Genomic DNA, 25,760 nt, shown 5'->3' with positions numbered 1-25,760 from the left:
TTTTTGCATTTGCACATTCAGATATCTCACATAGTCCTCTTAAGGTAGATGCCTCCTTTTGTGGTGGGAGCTGCCTGCCCAAGAGCCCCCCAGGGAGGGCACAGAAGATGATGATTTAGATCCCAGATCCTGGTGGTGGGACACTGAAGGGATGTAGAAGGGATGAGGTGGGAGGTGCTAAAAGCAGGGGGTTTGGGTGATAAAGACGGGTCAGGAGAAGAAGGGTCTTCCAGGACAGGGTTAGAGGCAGAGAGGAGTCAGAGGTTGGCCCTGCTCCTTGGCAGCAGGACAGTCCTAGTCCTGCTGGCTCACCTCCCCCTCTGACACCCCAATTGAGGAGAGTCCTGCATGTTGCTGAGCAATGAACCAAACAGGTCCAGAGGAGGAGCTCGTCCCCTTAACACAGCCTTTGTGTGCTTGGGAAGGATCCAGAGTGAAGGGCTAGAGGGGGAAGGGTGGAGCTAGTGGTCAGTTTCAGCAATGCCTTAGCTGGATTAAAGCAAACCAGAGGACTCTGCTGTGTTGTAATTTTCTGTTAATAAAGAGCTAATTGTATTCCATGCCTTCCATGTGTGTGCCTGCCCTGTGGTTGATTTGGCGCCTTGACAGCTCCTTGATACCGTGGCTATATAAACATAGTCTAAATGGCTAACCTTTTTTGGCCCAGGACCACGTTCACCTGTCCCAATCATCTAGGGGTCACTTCACACTTGCACACTTCACACACTTCACACACAGACACACAGCCAAGAAGGCAGGCTGCGTACCTCTGTGTCATCACCCCCTCTCTACTCATCATATTATTAATTTGATGGCTGGAGGGGGATTTGCGTTTGTTGTATCAGGACACTGAATGTATACAAGGCAATGAATTAATTGGGGATTCACTCCTCAGGGAAGATTTCTTCCTTCTTTCCTGAGAAAGTTTCCTCAAAAAAGAAGAAGAAGCTAACTAGCTTTTACCTGATTTTTTTACTGAACAGAACATATTTTTAAAAGCGCAATTAGTTGTAACTCTAGGTTGCATAAACTGGAGTGGTTTTCAGGTGGTTCAAACCAAACTGAAAGCTGAAACTTTTAGCTGAGTGCTTTTTTCACCTACCAAACCACCTAACCGTTTTAATCTAGGAAAACTGAAGTACACTGAGCTTGTTTTTAAAGGCTAAGTTTCCCCTTAAAACAAAACAATTGAAGCTGACTCTTCCACTAGCTAGATCTGTTTTGTGTGGGTCATTTACTTTCTACCCCTTCACCAAAACTGGAGTTTTGCCTAGTTTACTGCATCCCCTCAAGCTTCCCTGCCAGGGTAGAACAGGGTAGATTTTTGCAGGTTTACCACCATTAGAGTGTGGCTGAAAAAAAAAGCTAAATTCCTTTAATTAAAGAAGGACATTTTAGCTCCTCTCGCTTTCTACATTCTGTGGATGAGCAATATTCACCTCAGCTCTTTTGAAGTCATGCACACATCCTTCAGAGTGATTACTCGGCCCATTTCCGTCTACTATCTTCAGTGTGTTGCAGAGTGTGGACAGTACTGTATTTAAAATCAGGCACTTTGAAGCATGGGCTTCGTATTAGTACGCACCGCAGGGGAGCACCTGACTGACTGTGGCTCTCTAAGAGGTGTACTGATGTGGGACTCATTTTTCTCAACAGTGTTGTGTGTAACATCCCTCTTTGGAGCAGACTATTATATTGGTGCAATTTACAAGGTAGCACTAAGGTATGTGGAAAAAGCAACAGAAAAAGCAGAGATTCTCTAGGTGTGGATTCTTCAGCCACTTCCGCATGCAGTGCTTATTCTGCGCTCCCAATGAATTGCAACACACACAGCCTTGCCTTTGGCAAAACAGCTTATGAGTGGCAAGCTCCATACCTTGTTGAAAAGAACAATTCAGGAAAAGAAGATATGCAGCAAGAAGAGTTGAGCATAGAAGCAATGTACTGGAGATATTCTGTAATCTTTTTGAATTGGCTGTTTTTCTTCCCTTGTTTTTATGTTTGTTTTTTGCTGTTTTATGGCACATCATTACATTTTATAACACATACCCTGTTGCTGTTAGCCACCGTTTGGTGGAAAGGTGCCATGCAAATTTAACAAACAAACCATTCACTCTTCTTGGTGGGAGGTAGTTTTATTCCTTTCCATTTCTTCTTCAACGCTGGTCGTCAAGCTAAAAAATGCCTTGGTCCCTCTACCTTGCAGTAGACAACAGATCTGGAGAATAGCTTCATTTTAGTTGTGCAGTTACAGTACCTGCTATCTACCAGGTGTGAGTTTTCAAATATAAGACAGAGAATCTAGAAAACAGGAAAATGTTTGCCTCATGGCAGCCACTGCCAGTGGTGTCATTGGTTAATCATGAATATGATTATGATTGATTAAACTTCTATACCACCCTTCATTTGAGGATCACAGGGCGCTTCACAATATAAAAATGCATAACATAGTAACAAAAACAATACCCACCCCCTGCATATACACACCTGCTAATCTTTTCCCATTTCTTTCTGTTTGAGTCATTTCCTTGGTTACAAATTAAATTAAAACATCTCTCTCTCTCTCTCTCTCTCTCTCTCTCTCTCTCTCTCTCTCTCTCACCTTCTGCAGCTTGCTCTGGCCTCTTTTTCCTGTTTTCCTAAGTTTCCAAGTGAAGTCCCTCCAAGTGTCCCTATTGTCCAGGGACAGTCCCAGATTTACAGACGCCCTCCTGGCTTCTGATTTGATCCCAGAATGTCCCACTTTTCCTTCAGATGCTCATCAGAGATACGTTGGAGGGTATGGAGTTATGCGACCCCAGAGCCAAAAAGATAAGTTACTATACAACCTTTAAAAGACATCTGAAGGCAGCCCTGCATAGGGAAGTTTTTAAATGTTTAATGTTTAATGATGTTTTTTAATACAGTCATACCTCGGGATGAATACGCTTCAGGAGAAGCATTTTCAGGTTGTGCTCCGTGGCGACCCAGAAGTAACGGAGCACGTTACTTCTGGGTTTCACCGCTCATGCATGTGCTCAAAATGATGTCACGCACATGCGCAGAAGCAGTGAAACGTGACCCACGCACGCGCTGATGCGCAGTCGCGTCTTACATTCGCTTCAAGATGCGAACGGGGCTCCGAAACGGATCCCGTTCGCATCCAGAGGTACCACTGTATGTTGGAAGCCGCCCAGAATAGCTGGGGCAACCCAATCAGATAGGCCGGATATAAATAATAAAGTGATGATGATGATGATGATGATGATGATGATGGAGGAATAGGACGTCCCTATTGTCATTGGAGAAATGTTGGAGGGTATGTAAGTGTCAACTCACACAATCAATTGAGGGCCCCTTCAGTCTGGCGCTGTTTTGTGGGCGTGCCCTGAAGCATGTCATTGACATACTAATAGTGCAATAGTGGTGGATTTATATTGGACCATCAACATGTAATTCTGCTTTATTAATTATTCTGTGGTGCTTCCTTGATATTATTGCATCTTCAACTACAGCACAACAAAAGCAGGACAAAAATAAAATAAACCAGAACAGTTGTGGTATAATGAATTACAGGATTACAGCAGGAGGTTATAGAACATGCACTGTCTGGATACAAAGCAATAGGACCACCCTGAAACTTTTCCAGGTGCAAACAGTATTAGAAGCAGTATTGTATCTAGCTGCCCAGATACCATCAGGAGTAGAAATAAGCATGAATACATAATTAAAAGGACGCCTGGGGTGCTCTCAGTGTGGTGCATTCCCACGTGAGTGTTAGATGCTGCTGCTGCGCAGCCAGCCAATTGTATTTCTTATGTGGAAGAAGCACACTTACTTTGTTTGTAGGTTGTCTGACACAAAATGTTAAGGTATGCTCCTGGAAGTAGGGGTGTAGTGTTAGGGGCTACCCACCAAAACATATGACAAACCACCCGCCAAAAATATGCCCTAAAGAGCTGCTTTATTAGCAGTGACTGTGGATGTAAATAATAATAATAATAATAATAATAATAATAATAATAATAATAATAATAATAATAATAATAATGTTCTTATTTATATCCCCACACATAAAATTTGTAAAACGTTAGACATTAAAAATTGGAAGAGGAAGTCCAGATTAAATGGAAGAAGGAGATAATGGAGGTGGAGATGGAGAAGAAGAAGAAACATAGGCTGGCATTTTGAAGATGATGATTTCATGTAAATGGTATGAAAAATGTTTGTGAATGAACAGCAGTTGTTGGATGAGCAGTTTATCCTACAGTAAATCCACCGTATGGAAGCATCCCCTGAGCTAAAACTTAGCATCAGATGATGCCTTCCAAATGGTTTGCCTCTGCACACTACTTTTTCAGTCCTCAGGTTGTCAAGCTTTTCACATTTCAGTAAATTGCTTCCTAATTATAGTACACAGCAGCGACATGCTAAAACGGGTTGCAGAGGGAATGGAAAGTAAACAGTGTTAGGATGCACTTTGACACGATGCAAATCACACAGTGTTGATTCTGAAGCTGAGGAAAAAAACACTTGGCAAGTTATGTGCCGTTCTTTTCACTGATACTTCCTGGCAAAAGAAAAACAAAAAAGTATGTGTGTGTGTGTGGGGGGGGGTGTCCTTTCCCACCAGTCTTTTGCAATGCCGGGAAGTTCATAATGGTCAAAATGGCTCTTATCTTGACAACCTGTCTAACCATGTCCAAAGCAACCACGAGGAACATGCTATGGATTCCTGGCTCTAGTCTTGCTCATGTTACACTGAATGTGCAGCGAATGCAGGAAAGGGTTGGGGAGCTGGATTCACACCTATTGGCCCCACTCCAGACTCTGCATTTCCAGTGGAAGGTCTGAATGGATCCAACACGTGTACAACTGTATAGGATTAGATTACATAAGTGCAATCATGAACGCGGCCTTTTGCACAGAAATCCTACACGTGTACAACTTGCACCTATGCAGGCACTATTCAGATGTTCTGCTCAACATGCAGAGGTCTGGGATCCGATCTTGCTGTCCTCTCAACACACATTTTCTGTACCCTCCAATGTTGCACAAACAGAGCTATTAGTCTTATAATCAAACAGACTAAGAAGGGGAGGAGAAATAACTTACTCTCCTGAGCAAAGTGATATGGAGGGGAGGGGGAAGTAACCCTCTGTTCCCCACTGCTTCTATTCTCTGCATGTTGCCTCAAATAGATCATTCAAAAGTAGTAGATAAGAGACTAGTTTATTCCTGCATTTTATCCTTCAGATGGCACCACATCGTCCTCAGGCATGATGATAATATTATTATTTGACCACAGCAGAAACTGAATATTGGAGGTTTAGTGCAGCCAAGGCACTGTGGTAGAAACTTTAATACAATCAGGATTGCTGTGGGTGGTGGGTGGGGAGACATCAGCAGTGGCATTAAGTAGCAGGTTTAGAGAAGGAAGGGAGCAGTTATCTGGCAAGTTTCACAAGGCCAGAGTGAGGGTTCTGGACAGATGTTGCATTTGTAGCCTTATCTAAATAGCCTCTGCCCCGCTCTCAGAGTAGCACAATTAATTTCTTGGATGATTGATATCTATATTGCTAGCTAGCAATTAGTTTTTCTGGAACTAATTTCATGATGGGTTGGGCTCTGCAAAGCCCAGCTTCTCAAAGCAACCTGCTGCTAGAATACTCCATATACCTCTTTCCTCTGTGGCATGTTCAGGTGGAAAAAGGCTCAATCACCAAACGATGGCTGGGTGACTATAATCAAGCAACCCTAATCACAAACACATGCCTTCTCCTCCTCCTTCCGCCTCAGACTTCCCCATGTTAGTGATAACTATGGTTTATTGTGACATCCCTGGTTTCTATAATCAGGGGGTGAATTGAAGGCCCAAAGAGTGGAAAATAACTCATTCCTTCATGCTTAGAGATTAGATAGTCTAAACCAGGATTGGGGATCCTGATGCCCTCTAGGTGTAACCAGACTACAACTTCCATCATCCTAGATTATTGCCCATGCTGGCTGGGGCTTCTGGGAGTTGGAGTCCAACAACATCTAGAGGGCCACAGGTTCTCCATCTTGACTATGTGCTCCTCCTACTATACACCACTGTCTACTACTATAAAAACAACAAAGAAACACATGGCACCTTAAAATGGCATCTTAAATCTATTTTGGTAAGCCACCTGTAAGGTGCATAGGAATCTAACAAGCACAGCGCTATCAAAAGTCTAAATTAACTTTTGCCAATCTGGTGCCACCCAGATGTCTTGGATTAATCTTCCCACCAGCCTCAGTCAACATGATTGTGCTGGCTGGGGTGTATGAAAATTGTAGTGTGGCTCTCAGACTGTATGTGGCACATCAGGTACTTGAAACGTCCCCTTGTTTTTATGGCTGCAGTAAGAAAGGCCATGGGGACTGAAAGTTGACCGAGCATCTGGGAGGCTACAATGCATGCATAACAGGCATACCATGCATAGCTTGGGAGCTGTATGTTGAGCAGTCTCTCTCACGTCAATAATAGCAGGTTGTCCTTTCTAGCCTGCAAACATCAGTGGTGTACTGAGCTACATTCCAAGACAAGTGATCTGTGAAGGCCAGTTTTGGAGGCTAATTTTGGAAGAACAAGTTAGACAAATCCCATCTGTGCCTTCAAAAGAGGGGGGAAAGGATGTCTTTGAAAGATAAGAAAATATTGCAGCGTATATATTCAGGGGTTTGTGAGAAGGTGGCAACGTTGGAGTTGAGTGTATTTTTATCTCAGCAGATGATTTATGTGTCTCATCAGTAGCACGGGAAGGGTATTATTCTCTTGCTCACACAGAGAAGGTTGCATGCAAGGAAGGCCCTCGCAGCAGAAGACTTCCAAAGAAACGCTTTTATATCTAGGTGAACCATTGGCATCTCATTGAGACAGCAGTGGGATTTATCTTTTGGACTGGCCCTGTTTGATCCAATGTTGAAATTGACCTAGATCACATTAATAACAACCCCAACAGCTCTTTGTAATGAATGGGCAAGATCCTTGGCTGTGGAAGGAAAACAAAGGGAGTGAACCCTGCTATATCCACGGAGGCAGTTCTTGTGCAGGAAGCCTCATCCAGGAGCATCTCTCTCTTTGTGTCATTAGCTTTGTGTCAGTGCTGGATTTCCTCTTTCTCCTTTCCTTTGATTCAAGGCTGGTTCTCCCTTCGTACGTTAGTGTATATATTTCACATGGAGAGAATGGATTTAATGGGTCTAAAGCACCATCTTTTAAATTATTTAAGCTCCCTTGTGTTCTGCTCTTTCCAAACCCTTTGTTCATCTTGGCTAGATAAAGTGAGTTCCCTGCAATTTACTTGTGTTTAGGAGGAAAGGCTTTCTTTTTTAGAAGACTTTTAAAAAGCAAAGTCTTGTTTCTCTGCCTAGGCATTAAAGATCTAAAGAAACTTTTCGATTCTTTTTGGTAACAGTCGATGATTGCCCCAATTTTTGTGTATGCCAGAATTCCTCCTGCTCTCATGATTGAGCAGCCCACTGTACATTATTAAAGAGTCTCTGTCTCCCATTTAGAGATGGCTGAACATCCAGGATGGGAGTGCGCTGATCAAAGCAGCGCATCAAAACAGAGAACTTTCAGAAAAGTCTGAATATTTTTCAGATGACACTGCATATCCGAATGAAAAAGTTGCAATGTTATTGTCTGTGGAAGGGAAATTCCCAGTTCTTTTCTCCCTTTCCATCACAATCATTTATGTTATACAGTTCTCTGCGTTCATAGCACCTCGCATACATGATCTCAATAATTTTACATCAGCTGAATAAGGCAGGTCAATATTGTCACTGCTGTACTGCAGTGCAGATACATGGCAGCAGCTGGGTCTGAGAAACAGTAGCTTTCAATATGCCACTTACAATACATATCTACTCTGAAGTAAGTCCCATTGGATTTAGTGGGGCATAGTCCCAGGGTTAGTAAATGGGCATAGGACTGCAGTTTTATTGAGACCATAACGTAGGTGAGATTTGAACCACACACTTTCTGGCTCATGCTCTTAACCTCTGTACTAGCTCCAATATATTTCTCAGAAATGATTGAGTGGCCTTAGAGGGCATGACTGCATTATTATCCATCCTCTGTTGCTGTTAACATCCCAAAGCTGGCAGTGTGACCCTATAGCCTTTCTGAAAGTGTGTTTTCTGTTTTTGATACCTAGCATCATTGTTATGGTCATTATTAAGATAAAGTTTTGCCTATAGAATGAGGAGTGTCTTGGAACTGCATGGCATTATATTCTGTCAAGTCTAGGCAAGTATTAGTGGTGTAGTGGAAGGGGAAATAAAGAGAGGGTAGCTTGGGGACTTTTTCCAGGTCAGGAGCGATGATTTAATCTGCTGCTGCACTGGGTGATGGAAGGACCATCCTTTCTCTAGGATGTGAATTAGGTGAGAAGGAGACTTTCCAGCTTGTGACAGATTAGCACAGAAGCAGTCAGAGGATGAGAAAAATGATCAAGCAGAGAATGGATACTTCTTTACTTTTCTTTAATGGGGTTCCTGCTTCAGTCAAGCTGTTTAAGCAGCAACACTTCTGCTTTCTTATTAAAAGCTAAAGGCTGCATTACAGATGGCTTAAAATGTCTCGCGAATCTCAATGTGTTTTACAAGTTGAAATCGATGCAGTCGGAAGGAAGCACCCACTGAGTTCGAAGGGGCTTGCTCCCAGGTTCACCAACTATGCATAGGATTGCAGCCACGCTGATCCTAATAAATTAGGTATTGTGCAATATAGCGCTGCTCTTTGGTGTGCATGTGTTTATGAGTGTGCGAATATATATGTGTGGATCTCAGTTGTGTCTCTGTGTGTAAATCTGTATGCATCACATGTGTTTCGGTTTGAGCACAGGTCTTTATGAGAGCCTAGCATGCTGTTTTGTTTACAAAAATAAACTAAAACTTGAATGACTTTAAGAGAATTGAAGAAACTAATATTTCCTGGGAGCTTAGCTGCCAATCAAGCATAGCAATGCTAAGAAAGTCATAACCATGGGGTTCATTTTAAGTACTGTTTATGTTTTTCTAAACATGGCAATTGGGGATACTGTGATGATAAGTTCCTGAACTTCAAAAGTCACCACTACTGTAAATACTGGACAATTTACATTTCTTCTGGTGTCCAAGAACCCCTATCCCACCTTTAATCATTGCATTAATTAATTAATTAATTAATTAATTGTATTAATTAACAAAACAGCATCTGACATGTCGCTATTTTTACTGTTTTAAAGCAGTTTCTCAAATTAGTGTCAATTTTTCAGCAGGCTTTTGGAAAGTTTCGATAGTGTGTTTTCCCCTGCTTTGGGATGAAGTCAGCACATGAAGTCAACTTTAATTTTTGTTTACTGAAGAGACATTTAAAATGAAACAGTAGAAATGGAGGCAACAGGAACAGCAGTGGTCCAACACGACAAGGCAGAATAGTGAGATAAATTTCACCCCAAATACTGAGAAAATACATAATGTGACCTCTGACAAGCATTTGAGAATCACATTCTGGGAAGGAAGTATCAAAGATTTTTGACAGGGTCCAAATATTTTTGTTAACCTAAACTTTCAAGAAAAAGTCAGGTCACGGAAACTGCACAAAAATGAAGATGAATTAATATTTGATATAGTCCACAATTAATTCTTCTTATGTATCTGTAGTATGCAAGAACATATTCCTTCACCACCCTCCTTTAAGGCTAAACCAATATGATTCTCAGATTTCTTTGTGTGAACCATTTCAGGACTGCCAAAATTTTCTTTTCTGCTTGAAAGTTTTTTTAGCGTTTTTTTTTGTAAAAAAAAAGAGGAGGGGGGGGGGCTTTCCATTCATTTATACTGCTTTCAATTGCTCTCGTTCTCAACTGCATTCACTTGCCTCATGTCATGTAACCATATATGATTGACTACCTCCTATTATGACATCTTCTCATTTATTATATGATCTGTCATTGGCTGGGATGATCTATGTGGCTAATTCAGGAAAGAGAAAGAAACAGCAGTTAGGGGGAAAGATGATGAATCTTTGCTGTAGCCAGAAAGAAAATACTGCATGGAAGTCGCTACTGCTGATCAAAAAGTAAAAATAGTATTTGGTGCAGCACTCTTATTTTTAGGTTTCACAGACCCAACTTTTCGCTCTTCCCGATCCTTGCAAAATAGATCTTTGCAGAATGGAGAGCATTCTCTACTGGGCAGGGTGCAAACTACCGGGTACTTAACATGCATATACTAGTACTTAAACTGCTTTTGTTTCATTTTATTTCAGTAAGCCTAAGTGGGCATAAGTGGGGGTATGGTACAGAGAGTACTTTATGTCCCATAGTGAAGAATCAGACGCTTCTGCAGCCTTAGTGGTTCCTTGAGGCTTTTGAAAGTGTTCCGATTTGAACAGTATGTTCAATCAAAATAAAACAAGATTGACTCTAACTGTCTCCAGGGAGCTGCCTTCTGAGAATCAGGAAGGTGTGAATTGAATGTCTGCCAACATTGTCTCGTTCACTTTCACCCTATTGCCAAACCTGTGAAGAGGTCAATTTCCCTGGTGTGACTCTGTGCAAAACTGTTTCTCGCAGATACGGCGTGCTGAGATCCAGGAAGCATAATAGTTTACTGTGCACAGGAATGTGTTGAGTCTGTATACAGTGCCAAACGATGGCTGTAAGAAATATCACTTGGAATGGCAGAAGCTGTGCTTGGCATGGGTGGGGCTGCTTTCTTGCAGGTTTAGAGCCAGGCAAGGATGAAAAAACAAGGGGGCAAAGTTTAACAGAGGGTGCTTTAAGAGTTCTTTAGAAGCCACATATGCAAATATGCACCAAGAGGAAATACTCAGCATATGTAGGAGAGTAAGATCTCCTTGGGAGGAGGTCATGTTTTTTCATGAACTCTTACAACTATACCCTATAACCTTTTTAAAATGTGGCTCTTTTTGGGGGGTGTTATTGGGTTATAGTTTTTCTTTTGATTTTTATATATTGTGATCTTTTCTGTGAACCGCCCTGAGACCTCTGGGCAGTATATAAATTCAATAAATAATTAATAATAATGATAATAATAATGATAATAATGATAATAATGATAATAATGATAATAATGATAATGATGATGATAATAATAATAATAATAATAATAATAATAATAATAATAATAATAATAATACAACTTCTTGTTGAGAAACATTAGCATGGGACCATTGTAACATATACTTGAATGCAGACATGGAATGAGAAATCAATACACTTCATGTTATTACTTTCTTATTATAGGAACTTTCCCCTTTTGAAAAAAAATGATAATCCCTTTGTTATCTAGTCATTTCAAGACAAGGTCATTTTTCAAAGCCCTGTGAGATTGGGAGGGAAATTATTGCAGAGGTTCTGACAAGTATAAGGAACTAAAATCACCCTAGGGAGCACTGGCAGACACCTTGCAAGGCTCCTTTTGACGCTATAGAAAACAACATTGATGGCTGTAATTATTTTTGATGTCATATAAAATCAACTGAAAAGGTCTGGCTGACTTGAAAGGGTATTTTGAAATGTCTTAATATACAGAGAGCACTCTTCATTATCCGAATGTCTCATCAGATAATCCAAACATTTGGAAGTTGTTCACACAGAGTTATTATGGGAGAGGACACATTGTGGATTAGATAACTGTAATTTTTGGATTAGTGGCAGCCATATGGCAACGTGACTGGCGATAAGCCCTGGTCCTGAGCGAACACCAGAGGGTGAGGCAAATCCCTGGGCACCCACTCCTAATAGCTGATCTGCAGGCAGTGAAGTCAGTCTGGATTTTCCTCCACTCTGATGTTAAAACCCTAGAACCTCCCACTCGGTTACCTATAGGAATGCTGCTCCTGCTTATGCCCGTTGGCCCTCACCTGGGGTCTTGCAAACCAGGAAGAAATGCTGCTCAGAACTGCTACTCTTATTCTGACATGTTCCTCCATCCTTCCATTGGCCCAGCATGGGATCCACAGAACACCATAAAGGGAACCAATGGGTATAGCTATAAAGCAAATCAGTACCACAATCTCCTCCTCCTCCCTCCTCCTCCTCTTTCTCCTTCGTGCATTTACTTGCTGGAAGCAATTACTCGAACAGACCTGTCAACTCCACCAAACATTACACTGCAGTCTGCTGGCTCATGCTCCCTACCTTGCAATTTCTAATGGTTTCTGTCCCAGGCATGAAGCTATCCACAGTGCCATTTAGCAAAAGAAATAATTTCGCAACATGCTTTTCAATGGTTGTGTTGTCTCTTTCCCCCTTCCACTATTTGAAGCAACTGCTACACATCTCTCTAATTCACAAGACTAGTTCTCAGAGCTTTTTCTTTAGATCATCACATTAAAGTCAGCCTTTGGAGACAGGGATTGAAAACTGGCCCACTTTTTAATACAGTGGTACCTCGGGTTACAAACGCTTCAGGTTACAGACTCCGCTAACCCAGAAATAGTGCTTCAGGTTAAGAACTTTGCTTCAGGATGAGAACAGAAATCATGCTCCGGCGGCGCGGCAGCAACAGGCGGCCCCATTAGCTAAAGTGGTGCTTCAGGTTAAGAACAGTTTCAGGTTAAGAACGGACCTCCAGAATGAATTAAGTACTTAACCCGAGGTAGCACTGTATCCCGTGTACTGTATGTGTGCACATGTTTAATATCCTGCAACCTTCATTCAGTCTTGGTTCTCTGTACCATTTGTATATACAGACATTTCTTGTTGCTCAGATGTTACATGGCCATTAAGTCTTGGAGGCCACGGCGGGTCTATTGAACCATGCATTGCTGGCAAATGTTTGCAAGGCTGCTGCATCCTGACTTGAATCTAGTAACCTGAAAGCTGTTTTGAAGATTTCATCATCCAGATTCAGAACAGCTAAAGCATGTCAGCATCCAAACACTAGACACTAGAAATTAGATGCTGACATTCTTGAACTGTTCTAAATATTTGTATGTTAGAATGAAACCACGATGTAGGTGGCCAGGCTTGCTGAACGGCATTTCCCTCACCTTTGTTAAGAGTCCAGCCTTCCAAACACTGTCATATTTATCACAATGGGCTTGTGCAGGAGCACCATGTGGGCAATTCCACCCTTGATGAAGAAAGTAGAATTACACAATGAATTTTGCGGGTGCCTTTGCAATGTGAATGTGACAAGAAGGGTGAAGCTGGCCTGGTAACTATCTAGCAAGCGATGATTGATCTAGGTTACAGATAATACCAAGTTTGACAGGTATGGCGCTCACCCATTTTTGACTTGTTCTGATTGCTTATCTGGACTACTGCCCTAATGAATTAAAATGATGCCACCCAGAATCAAAAGATAATAAGATAGCTGAACGTAATTTTTTTTCTGGGTTACAACAACAAAACCCCCACCAATGTGGCATAGTGATAAGAATGTTAGACTAGAATCAGGGAGACCAGGATTCAGCCATATGAAGCTCACTGCGTGACCTTCGACCAGCAATTATCTCTCCATCTGTGTATCCACCATGCATTTAAAAAACATTTAAAGCACATTCCCCTACCCCAAGAATCCTGGGAACTGTAGGTTGTTAAGGGTGTGGGTAATTGTAGCTCTGTGAGAGGTAAACTATAGTTCCCAGTATTTTTGGGGGGTGCTTTAAAAGTTTGGTGCATATGCAACCCCAGCCTGTCCTACCTCCCAGGGTTGTTGTGGGGATAAAATGGAGCGGGGAGACCCATAGGCATTGCTTTGAGCTCTGTGGAAGAACGAAAGGATAGAAATGTAGCAAAACCAGCAACAACCCATTGAGAGTTCCTTTGCATGCATTTCCCTTAAGTGTTACTTTAAATGACCGCTGGTAAAGGGGAACTATAGTAGGGCTGTTCGAGATACATATTATTCCCAAGGAGTATAGTTACATAAGGGCTAACCAGCTGCAGAAACTCCCTGAAAAAGTGATCGCCAAGCAAAACTGTTGAAGAAGCATTCACAGCCATACGTACGTGATTCTCACAGTCTGCCAAGCACCCAAATCCAAACACTTTGTGCCTTCACATAATTGTGAAAACAAACATGGTGGGAGGGGGGAATCACACAATGAGCTTTTCGTGAAAGGCACTTGAGGATAGAAGAACTGGTGCGACAGGCAGGAGGAAGAAGAAACTAGAAACTAGGGCACAGCTGACCTACTTTTTACCCATACTCAGACCCAGTCACACATCTAGTTAAAAGTTCTAGTAACTCGATTCTAGTCTTATTACAGATATATATTTTTCCTACTCAGGTTGTACTGGCACAGGACAAAGCATTCCTTCGGGTTTTTCTTAAAAAAGGTCAGTGAAAATCAACCCTTTCTCAGTCCTCGACAGGTGTGAAAGTAGTTTGGCTCTGCCAAATGTATAAATCGTCCGTTCCCTGGTTTAATCTTGGATTGGAAATAGAAGTACGGCAATGTCACCTGAAAAGTCTCAGCACAATTTTGAGCTCTGCTGGAGATGGCAATCCCCGAAAAGCCTAGTAGCCGGATTTGTCACATGAAATGGTTCCAGCCGGAATAAGTTTAAACTTAAAAGGGAGTTGCGACATAAATCCAGTTGAGATAGCTGGGGAAGAAAGCACCCAACTCTATACACAATCTGAATACATTCGACCCTTTGAAATGAAATGTGGCCTACAAAAGTGTGTCCTGCTTGATAAAGTTAGCGGTATAATAAATGAACCCTCCTTACCCCTTCCATAGGGATCCTGGGACTGGCAGTCAGCCTGTATTGATTGAGTTGCACAGCTCTTGGCTCTTCCTGGAATCGCCTGATGGAGGCAGGAGAGGAGAGGACCCCAGATCTTTGCAGTGAGCCAAACTTCATCCTATTGGGTCCAAATCTGATTCCATCCAACAAGCGGATCAAAAGCAGGTTGGCTGGAAGCTCCTCAATGCTGCAGAGGACCAGGGCTCGGCATTCAGGGCACCGAAGCTCCTTGTGTGACTTCAAGATCCTCTGGAGGCAAGGCTTGCAGAAGGTGTGCTGGCAGGGGAGTACTTTGGCCGAGACGTCCAGCTTCTCCAGGCACACTGGGCATTCTAGCATGTCAAAGAAGGCCGAATCATCCATACTCTTTCTCCCCCCTTTTCAACAAAGAAATCCAATTTCAAAGCAGAGCCAGAAAACTCCACATGATGTTTGCCGTGACCAAATACGCTGCTCAGGAAGGATGCTTGCAATTGTTAGGATCCGAAAATCGCCATCCTGTCAGGAGAAAACAACAGAGAGGGAGAGACCAATTTCAGCACCTGACTACTTTGGTATTATGAAATGCATGCCACCTACAAGTCGAAGCAAAGCCTCATGAGCTGATTTGTATGGTGTGTCCCAACCCCCCAAAACAAAGAAAGTTTGGCATTAGTCATTTCTGAATATAAGTACCAGTAAGCAGAATCATATCCTTTGGCTGCTGTGTGGCAGGGAGGAGGCAGCTGCATCTCACACACTGGCACAGGTGATTATAAAAATAAAAATTAGAGGACCCCATAAATTCCACTCAAAGTGAGATGTTGACACCAGGGCATCATATTCCTATTCAGATGTATTGCCGAGGGATCAGCCCATCTTAAAAATGGCATGCAAAGAATAACTGTGGAAGCAGTAAAAAATGATCACTCCAGAGAAGAGCCAGAAGGTGTTCTGGTAAAACACATGGCTGAACACATTCCTGTTTCCACTCCCCTTTTCTAAACAGGCCAACATTGAACAGGCATCACTCTGTTGGCCCACCCACAGTGCTTCACACTCTCTCAAAAAGGCATCTCTCTTCATTCTCTAGATTTTCTCATCTGCAAGTCACTTTGACAACAATCATTACTTTGGCATACCTGGGAGTAAAAGAGCCTCGCTTGACTTGAGGAGACTGGCAGTTTTTGTCTCTTGCCTCTTCTTAGCTGACTTAATCATCCAAAGCCAGCCTGAGAAATCAGTATTCCTCCCACAGCAGAAAAAGTGACTCAACCTGTTTGGCACCTTTCACAACTGTACACGGAGCAGAAGTGAAGCAGATAGGTAAATTCCAGATTCAAGTCCTGGCCTGCAAAAACCAGCACCGACCCATATCACACAGAGGAGTAGGGGTGTGTGTGTGTGTGTGTGTGTGTGTGTGTGTGTGTGTGTGGCTGAATAAAGACAGATCTAATGTGGCTAAGTTCTCTCTCCACCCCCTTCCTTAGAAAGCAATACCCCCTCCCCACAACTCAGCGTTAGACAGTTCAAATCATTATCCACTGAACAAGTTTCACCCTGATGAAGAAGGGTCATAAGCTTTGGGAGTTAAAACCTTCTTCCAGAATGCTTCTCCTCTCTGAAGAAGGAAGCTGTGGAAAAAGAAAAAAAGAAAGAAACTGGAGCAAGCTACTAATTTCTGCGAGTGCTACTGACCTTGTGTTCATGACCCTCTTTAAAATGAGCTCAGCTCGTGAAATAACAGCTTCTGATCTGGCTCTTTCCATTTCTTTCACTCCCCAAATTGCAGCTGCGTTGAAAACTTTAACTAGGTGCATTACTCACTTAGCTCAACTTAACACGTGCTGCCTTGTTAACTCGTAGGTTGCCAAGCTGATCCTCCTACACATATTTCAGGCAAGGGGGAATGGCTAAGTCTGATTCTGAACCAGGAGTGGGGCTGTTGAGTGTGTGTGTGTGTGTGTGTGTGTGTGTGTGTGTGTACACACACACACACACACACACACACACACACACACACACACACACACATAGGCTTGATGTGAGCTATTCAGGCTCTGCATCACTGTAACTTAGATCAGTAACTGGGCTCAGCTATTTTATTAACATTTTTTTAAAAAAGCATTTTATGAAGCTTATCCTGTTTTAGGAACAGAGGAGGAGGAGTGTAAAAGGATGACAGAGAATAAAAAAACACAAAGCAAGCCTCTGCACAAAGGACTAGAAAACACCAACTAGCATGATAAATGCATTTTTAGGGGATTAAGAGGGTGAACTGAAGCTGGAGCTGTAATTGGGATCAGCTGAAAAGAATATGATTGTGCAGAATTAAGCTACTTTGCATTAAAAACATCACTCTCTGCAACATTATTACTTTTTCAACAAAGCAAGATAGGAGAAATCTAAAATAAAAGCCTCCAGGTGATTAGTTTAGCTCTGGAGAAAGAAACAGATACTGTACGCTGCTTCTGAAATGCCAACCTTTGTTCCAGCCTCGTGTGATCTCTGTAGGACAGTTAATTTTGGATGTTCTCCTGTGGGATGTTTGTTCTCCATAATAAGAACTGCTTTAGGAAAACCTTGACAGCATTTGAAATCTCAATTAAGTTGGTTGGTTTTTGTTTTGTTTTTTGTTCTTGTTCTAATGCATAGCTGAGCTTTTTTTCTTGGATAAGGACAAGCTGATCTAGGGCAACTTGTGACACCAAGGATGAAATAAAGTATGAAATAAAGCAAGAGACATAGAAGCTGGAAGAGACCATGAGAGTCATCTAGTCCAGCCTCTTGCAATTCAGGAATCTTTCACCGAACGTCGGGCTTGAACCTAGAATCCTGAGATCAAGAGTCTCATACTGAGCTATCTGAACTGATCCTTTGCCCAGCTGCCTATCCTTTTCGAGGACAGTGGTAGCTACCAGCAACGCAGAAGAGTTTCCAGAGGTTGTTGTCTCTATTTTGTAATATTTCCACCACTGGAATATTTAGAAAGTAATCCTAAATCCACGCTACCGCCCATAGCATGGCAAGGCTTTAAGGAGTGGGGGGGGGGCACTGCTGTATCTACTGCCCTGCCACACACAATGGACAGGGTACAAGGCGGGGGCAGGGGCAGGGGCAGGCAGATGGTTGTGCCAGTCTGGATTGGGCCAGATGCTGTCATGTGACAGCAGTGGGGCCAGCCAGATTCTGAGTCGCCTCTGCCCTGCCCCTTCCACACACATTTGCACTTTCCTGAATTTCACAATGCAGTTCTCTGGTTGAGTAATACATTCAAAACCTCATAAAAAGGTAAAGGTAAAGGACCCCTGATAGTTAAGTCCAGTCACAAACAACTCTGGGGTTGTGGCGCCCATCTCGCTTTACTGGCTGAGGGAGCTGATGTTTGTCCGCAGATAGTTTTTCTGGGTCATGTGGCCAGCATGACTAAGCCGCTTCTGGCGAAACCAGAACAGTGCAACGCTGTTTATCTTCCCACCGGAGCGGTACCAATTTATCTACTTTCACTTTGACGTGCTTTCGAACTGTTAGGTTGGCAGGAGCTGGGACCGTACAACAGGAGCTCAATGTGTTCATTAGCCAAAACAGCATACAGTACCCACATACATTTATTAGGAGAAATTTGCATTAAAATGTTGACAAACTTTAATGGGTTTTTTTTTTATAAAAAAAATGCAAATTACTGTGGAAATGTGGAGAACTGAAGACTGGAAAAATGAGAACCAAAATTGAGGGTTTTGTCCATGCCTATAAAAAAAGGCAACAAAACAAAAGAGAGTAACAATTGTTAGGTATAAGGTATACTATAGCACCTAATGCAGAAACTGAAAAGTAAGGGATCCCTGTCTAAGACAGAGAACTTGCTAGGATAGAGGGGGCAGTCATACTACATATTTTGAAGGTGTGTGTGCATATGCGCACATTCATTAAATGCTCATGTACCTATGAAATTCAGAGGATTTCATTGCGCAGTGAGGTTTAGTCCTCTGCCTTCGCTCATTTCCACGTGGAAATTAATGCATGGAGGTGGGGCTGCATTTGTGCCCACTGGCTCCAATCCAGCTCTTTCTGTGTTCAAGATGCCATTTTCAAAGAAAGCCTGTGCTATTACACCTTAGAATGAATGAGATGAACTTGCATGCTCAGATGTATAGGCGTCTGTGCAAACGTCACCTTGAGCATGCAGCAGTCACAGATATGACCTTGATCCCTCTCCCCATAGGTATTCATCAAGTCAGAGGTTGACTGACCTTATGTGACCTTCATACCCATGATGAAATGGATTACTAATAATGTAAATGGCAATGAACTGGACATCATGGAGTGAGCAATGGAAGAATGGGAAGAACAGGCAGGAGGGAGTATATCGTACAGCATTTCTCTTTGGAACTGATACTTTCAAAGGCTTTTGTTATAAAACAGTCCCAGATTTCATGGCAATCTTAGCAGACAAGTTCCATTTTTAAATATCCCCAAGGATAGGGTGTATTAGTTGCTAGTTACTAGATGCTACAAATTATAGATCTAAAGCTAACTGCTTGTCCTCCCACCCATAAATACTCCACACAAGTCTTGTATTGTTGCTCCCTTTGAAGGCTGGCAGAAACAAAAGATGTACTTACCTGTGTTTTCAGACTTTCAAACTAATGCCTGCGAGGAGAGGAACTAAATCATATTGGCTTGCGTGAACAATTGTTCCAAAGTTCCAGAAACTAATAATTTGGGGGTTGTTTTTTCCTGCTTGAAGTTATAATCCAGTAATAAGGCAGTGTTTTAGGTAGCATCTGCATCTGCTGTTCCACCCCTGGTATGTCTAAGGAAATAACAGGACAGACCAAATGAGGGGTACTATACAAGCTTGTGATCTGAAATGGCAACAAAGTATCCTCTGTAGCAGCCAGCAAGCTAGAACACTTATTAGTGAGTAGATGTACTCATGAATAAATGCTCCAGGAAAGGTACTTCCACCGAAATACAAGGAAGAGTTGCTATGTGTGAAGTATTTCCTAATCACTCTTGGCAGCTGTAACAAATTACACTTCCCATAATTCTTTGGGGGAAGCTATAGCTGTTAAAATGGCATGAGAATGCTTTAACTGGTATTAAATTGACCCCTGTTTTTACTTTCAGATTGATATTACAGTGGTACCTTGGGTTAAGAACTTAATTTGTTCTGGAGGTCCGTTCTTAACCTGAAACTGTTCTTAAACTGAGGTACCACTTTAGTTAATGGGGCCTCCCGTTGCCGCCGCACCATTTCTGTGGTCAATCAACCACAAGGTTCCATGAATTGGGATGCTGGGGAATTTTCATTGAAAAGAAATACATCTAAATGCAGTGTAAAGAAACAGCTATGTTTCTGTTCTGAAATGCGATTATCTCAGCAGTTGGAGTTTTCCAGAAAAGGTTAGCATGGGATTTACTACTGAATCACAGGCCCTTCCTCAAAAGACGGCATGGCTTTTTGTTGATAGCAGCATATTATATACAGTGGTAAAGGTAAAGGTAAAGGTACCCCTGCCCGTACGGGCCAGTCTTGCCAGACTCTAGGGTTGTGTGCCCACCTCACTCAGGAGGCCGGGGGCCAGCGCTGTCCGAAGACACTTCCGGGTCACGTGGCCAGCGTGACATCGCTGCTCTGGCGAACCAGAGCCGCACACGGAAACACCGTTTACCTTCCCGCTTGTAAGCGGTCCCTATTTATCTACTTGCACCCGGGGGTGCTTTCGAACTGCTAGGTTGGCAGGCGCTGGGACCGAACGACGGGAGCGCACCCCGCCGCAGGGATTCGAACCGCTGACCTTTCGATCGGCAAGCCCTAGGTGCTGAGGCTTTTACCCACAGCGCCACCTGCGTCCCATATACAGTGGTACCTCGGGTTAAGTACTTAATTCGTTCTGGAGGTCCGTTCTTAACCTGAAACTGCTCTTAACCTGAAGCACCACTGTAGCTAATGGGGCCTCCTGCTGCTGCCACGCCACCGGAGCACAATTTCTGTTCTCATCCTGAAGCAAAGTTCTTAACCCGAGGTACTCTTTCTGGGTTAGCAGAGTCTGTAACCTGAAGCGTATGTAACCTGAAGCGTATGTAACCTGAAGCGTATGTAACCCGAGGTACCACTGTATAGGCATTTTGGAGAATGCAACCTGACCCTGTTCTAGTTTCTTTTCTTTTTCTTACATATTTTTATTGAACAAATTTAACAAATCAAATTATAAATCAATATAACCAATTACATTTCCCCCTTTTCCCCCTCCCTCCCTCTCCCACCCACCAGAGACTTCCCTCAGCTTCCCTCTCTGATTTGTTTATACCTGTTATTCTCTGCATGTTGTGAAATTGTACATATCATTGCCTTGTCTATCATATATTCTACTAATAAATTTGTGGATGCTTATTCAAAACCTGCCAAGGAGTCCAAATCTTTTTGTTGTCTTTTTAAATCGTTTGTAAAAAGTTCCCATTCTTCCTTGAAGTCACAATTGTCATTCTCCCGTAATTTATATATTAACTTTGCCAACTCTGCATAGCTCATCAATTTTTCTTGCCATTGTTCTTTTGGATTTCCTCATTCTTCCATCCTTTTGCTAACAAGACTTTTGCAGCTGTTGTAGCATACATAAATAAGTTCTTTATTTTTCTTGGCAGGTCTTGTCCTAAAATCCCTAACAAAAATGCTTCTGATTTTTTTACAAATGTCATTTTAAACATTTTTTTCAATTCGTCATATATCATCTCCCAAAATTTTTAACTTTCTCTACATTCCCACCACATGTGATACAAAGTACCTTCTTTTTCTTTACCTTTCCAACATGTATTTGACCCCATTTTATACATTTTTGTCATTTTTACTGGTGTAATATACCATCTATACATCATTTTCATATAGTTTTCTTTCAAAAGAGAGCAGTCTGTAAATTTCAAATCTACCTTCCACAACTTTTCCCAGTCCTCAAATTGTATATTATGTCCAATATCTTGTGCCCATTTGATCATAACGGATTTGACCTCCACATCTTTTGTTTCCCATTCTAGCAGAATACTATATGCTTTCTTCAGCAGCTTCACTTCTTCTTTTATAACCTCCTTTTGAAATCTAGAAATTGTATAGCTAAACCCTTTTTTGTTATCTTCCTTGTACATCTCCTATAATTGTCAGTAATGCAGCAAACTATGAGCATAGTCTTTGATTTCCTCATAATCTTTTAATTTCCATTTTCCTTCTTGGTCTCTCAGTAAATCTCTATATGTAGGCCACTTCCCCTTTTTACCAAGTGGTTTGAGTAACGAAGCTTCAATTGGTGATACCCACCAAGGTGTTTTTTGTTCTATTAAACTGACCCTGTTCCAGTTTCAATCTCATATGTGGGCAACAGTTTAAAAGTTTAGCATAACCTGACCTTGAACACCAGTACCTGAGTCCCTTACTGAATTACCTTCTGGAAGAGATACCTGAGCAGCAGAGAGTTTGCCAGAGTAAGGCCTGCTGGTGAGAACAATATTGCCACTTTCAAAATTGGGCAGAGCATGCAAATTACTGAACTACAAAAAGCATAGTGGTCATGTCCCAGTTTCAAAATTGTGTTGGTCATGTTGTGAAACCCACACATCTTGCCACAATTCCTCCTACATAGTTCCTGCACATATATCAAAAAGCAGTTTTGGCAACTGAGTTCCACATTTGTAGGTGGCTTATTCTTGGCTACTTCTACTAGTATGTAAAACTACTCTTAGTTAAATAAATATACAGGGCTGTAGCAAATGGAATCATTATGCGTGTGGATGGACTTAATCTCTCTCTTTCTTCCCCACCTCCAGCACCACCACCAAATCTGTTCCAGAGGGATGAGGAAAACCCAGAGGAGATTTGGGGGAGAGCGTATGTGAGAGGAAGAAAGGGAGGGGAAGTTCCACTGTGCTAGCATAAATCATTTTGTATGTGCCATTTAGTTGCACAGTTGGACCCTGCTAGAGTCACCAGTTTTAGGCTCCTAGCACTTTATGTAATGCTGGTGTTAATCATCGTCAACAAAACAAAACAAAACAAAAACAACAAAGCAAATTACAGTAGCGGACTGCAACAACAGGAGGTTCAAATTATACATTATGTACAGGAAGCACCCATTTTAATGTGTCTGACAGCAGACTTGGATAAATTGGTAGATGACTGCATTAGCTAGTTAATAATAGACCAGAAATGAAAATGTAAATTTTCATCAGAGCTGTCATCTGTAAAAGGACGTTCATTGCTGATAGCATGGATGTAAACAAAATGCTTGTAACATTTAAGCCAGGCAAGGTGTTTTCTTCAAATGCTTTTCCAGAAAAGTGTCTGTCAGTGCAAATTAGTCAAATTACAGTGCAAATTAGTCAAGAGATTCTGGTATCTCCAAAAAAATTTAGTCTTTTTATCTCACCGCTTCCCAAAGGAACTCAGAGCAGTGGATATGTTTTTTATTTCCTTTGCCCACACAACAAACTTGCAAGGTGGGTTGTATCCACAAAGTGTCTGCTTTGTGGCTGAATGATGATGCAGGGGTTACATTCCAAGACACTGCACATTTAAGTGAAATTGCGTATATTTGAAACACTATGGAGAAAGCCTGCAAACACCCCTTTCCACCCCCGCTCCATCCCATCCCTTTTGGTGATGTTTTTGGGTCACCTCTGGGTTTGGCATGATGCACGTGTGCCTAAAATGGCTACTTTCTATACTAATTTCAAACAGTTAATTAGTAGACAAACTCAAGGTATAAATTTTCATGTGCATCAACTATCACGGGGGCACAGAAATCAACCAAATCAATCAATAAAAATTAAGAGCGCACTAAGGAAGTACCACCCTGGGTGGTGGTTGTTGCCATGCAATGGTCAGGATCATCCCTGTCCAACTCTGAGGCTTCAGAGTTGGAAGGAAGGCTGGGCACTTGTCAAACTTGCTAGAGCCTGGGAGCACAAGCTGCGTTGATGTCAAAGCTCGGCTCTCCTTGAACCCCACTAAGCACCAAAGGCTCTTCACACACCAAATTTTAGGTGTAATATTTGGAAATCTAAGGGCGTACCTGAGAATACAATGTATGAATGTCACAATCTGGTGTTTTTGAAAATGTGTGTGTTATCCAGCTACACTAATGAGACAGCCAGGATTGTCTGGGGCTCCTTGCTTATGTGTACTCTTAATCTATATTTATTGCTGTGTAGCCCGTGAAAGGGCCATCAGACATACATTGGAAATCGTATTTGGTTGTTGTAGTTTTGGAGTGTGGGGAGCTTCTTAGCACCTCCTGTAACTTACAATTCTTAATGCAGATTTTTTTTAATAAAAAAGGCGGCCATGACAGCAAAATTTGTCCCTCTCTACCCTCCCCATAAACTTTCAACTATATACTGTATATATATATATATATATATATATTTGCTTTCGTAGATTTTCACGGGTACAGGAATGCAGGTTTTGGTGTCTTCGGGTGTCTTCCCGTGTAAGAGTTGGGGTGTCTAGGCGACGTTTCGACGAGGTCTCACTCGTCATCTTCAGGCTGGTGCTTTCGGCTTCTTGTTACTGGAACAGAGCAGGATCTCAGTGTTTGAGTTCCTATAAATACTGTTGAGGGGGTGTGGTGTATAGCCTCCAACGTTCTGGGCAGAGAGGAAGTTCCCAGGTTAGTGTGTCTTTTGTTCTTTTGTTCATTAATTACTTGAGGGATATCTTGAGTGATTTCTTGAGTGATATTCTGAGTACCACTTAGGAGGGTCATTAGGTGTGGATTAGTTGCTAAAGCTTTCGTGTCTTGACCTCTTGAGCTTGTGAAGAGTTTTTTCTGAGAAGATGGCTGTACTGCACTTAGTTGTGCTCTGGCTTGGCTACGTGTATAGGGGCGAGCTGTGGTTTTGTGCCCTGTGCCAGCCAGATCTGTGTAGGGATTGCAGGGGCACAGGGCACAAAACCACAGCTCGCCCCTATACACGTAGCCAAGCCAGAGCACAACTAAGTGCAGTACAGCCATCTTCTCAGAAAAAACTCTTCACAAGCTCAAGAGGTCAAGACACGAAAGCTTTAGCAACTAATCCACACCTAATGACCCTCCTAAGTGGTACTCAGAATATCACTCAAGAAATCACTCAAGATATCCCTCAAGTAATTAATGAACAAAAGAACAAAAGACACACTAACCTGGGAACTTCCTCTCTGCCCAGAACGTTGGAGGCTATACACCACACCCCCTCAACAGTATTTATAGGAACTCAAACACTGAGATCCTGCTCTGTTCCAGTAACAAGAAGCCGAAAGCACCAGCCTGAAGATGACGAGTGAGACCTCGTCGAAACGTCGCCTAGACACCCCAACTCTTACACGGGAAGACACCCGAAGACACCAAAACCTGCATTCCTGTACCCGTGAAAATCTACGAAAGCATATATATATATATATATATATATATATATATATATATATATATATAATCAAACATTATCATGCCAGTGGTGCACCCCATATTTGGTCAGGCACCAAAGGGAGGAAGTTCGGAAGGTGTGGGGCCACCACAGAAAAGGTCTCCTCTCTTATGGCCATGTTCCTCTTAGATCTAGGAGGCAGATTGAGATCTCAGCATGTGAGAAGGATGGTATGTATATCAGACAGTTTGGACTGAAACCATGTATGGCTTTAAAGGATAAAACCAACACTTTAAATTCAGCTTGGATGTGCACTGGAAGCCAGCCTAGCTGATATAATGCAGGAGCATTATACATATATTTATTTGTTATTTCAATGTTTAGGCCGCCCTTCATCAATTTATTGATCCCAGGGTGTATTACAATATAAAACAAAACAAAACAAAACAAACAATAAAGCCATTCTGCACCTTAAACAAACTTGTTCGCATTTGAAAGCATACATATTGAATTTCAGAGCAGATAAACAATTGATTAATGGAATTCAGTCTCAGTTACATTGCTTCACTGAAAAGGCCTAAGGAAATAGGTTTGTCTTCAGCTAGCCTTTCAGTCTGCCCCACGAACATTTCAAGTGCCGTCCCATTGGCAGGACTCCCTCTCTTCCGA

General features: G+C 42.1%; 1 protein-coding gene across 3 annotated transcripts in view; it reads right to left on the bottom strand.

The window, feature by feature from the left end:
• The window catches only part of SH3RF2 (SH3 domain containing ring finger 2), an 87,245-nt gene extending 70,701 nt beyond the window's left edge, over positions 1–16,544 (bottom strand). The window contains exons 1-3 of one of the 3 annotated variants that reach the window (XM_081181025.1): positions 16,398–16,538; positions 15,842–15,995; positions 14,703–15,218 (exon numbers count right to left, since the gene is read on the bottom strand). In XM_081181025.1, coding sequence (XP_081037151.1) covers positions 14,703–15,083 — 381 coding nt within the window. In that variant the 5' untranslated portion in view covers positions 15,084–15,218; positions 15,842–15,995; positions 16,398–16,538. Of the gene's footprint in view, positions 1–14,702; positions 15,219–15,841; positions 15,996–16,397 lie in introns of all 3 variants that reach the window. The other 2 variants (XM_081181023.1, XM_081181024.1) reach the window with 2 other exon arrangements.
• Positions 16,545–25,760: the final 9,216 nt, after the last annotated feature.

The sequence above is a fragment of the Podarcis bocagei genome (assembly GCF_964188305.1).
Source record: "Podarcis bocagei genome assembly, chromosome: 2".
NCBI lineage: Eukaryota > Metazoa > Chordata > Lepidosauria > Squamata > Lacertidae > Podarcis > Podarcis bocagei.
The sequence above is the reverse complement of the archived record's forward strand: the minus strand, read 5'-3'. Positions and strand labels throughout refer to the sequence as shown.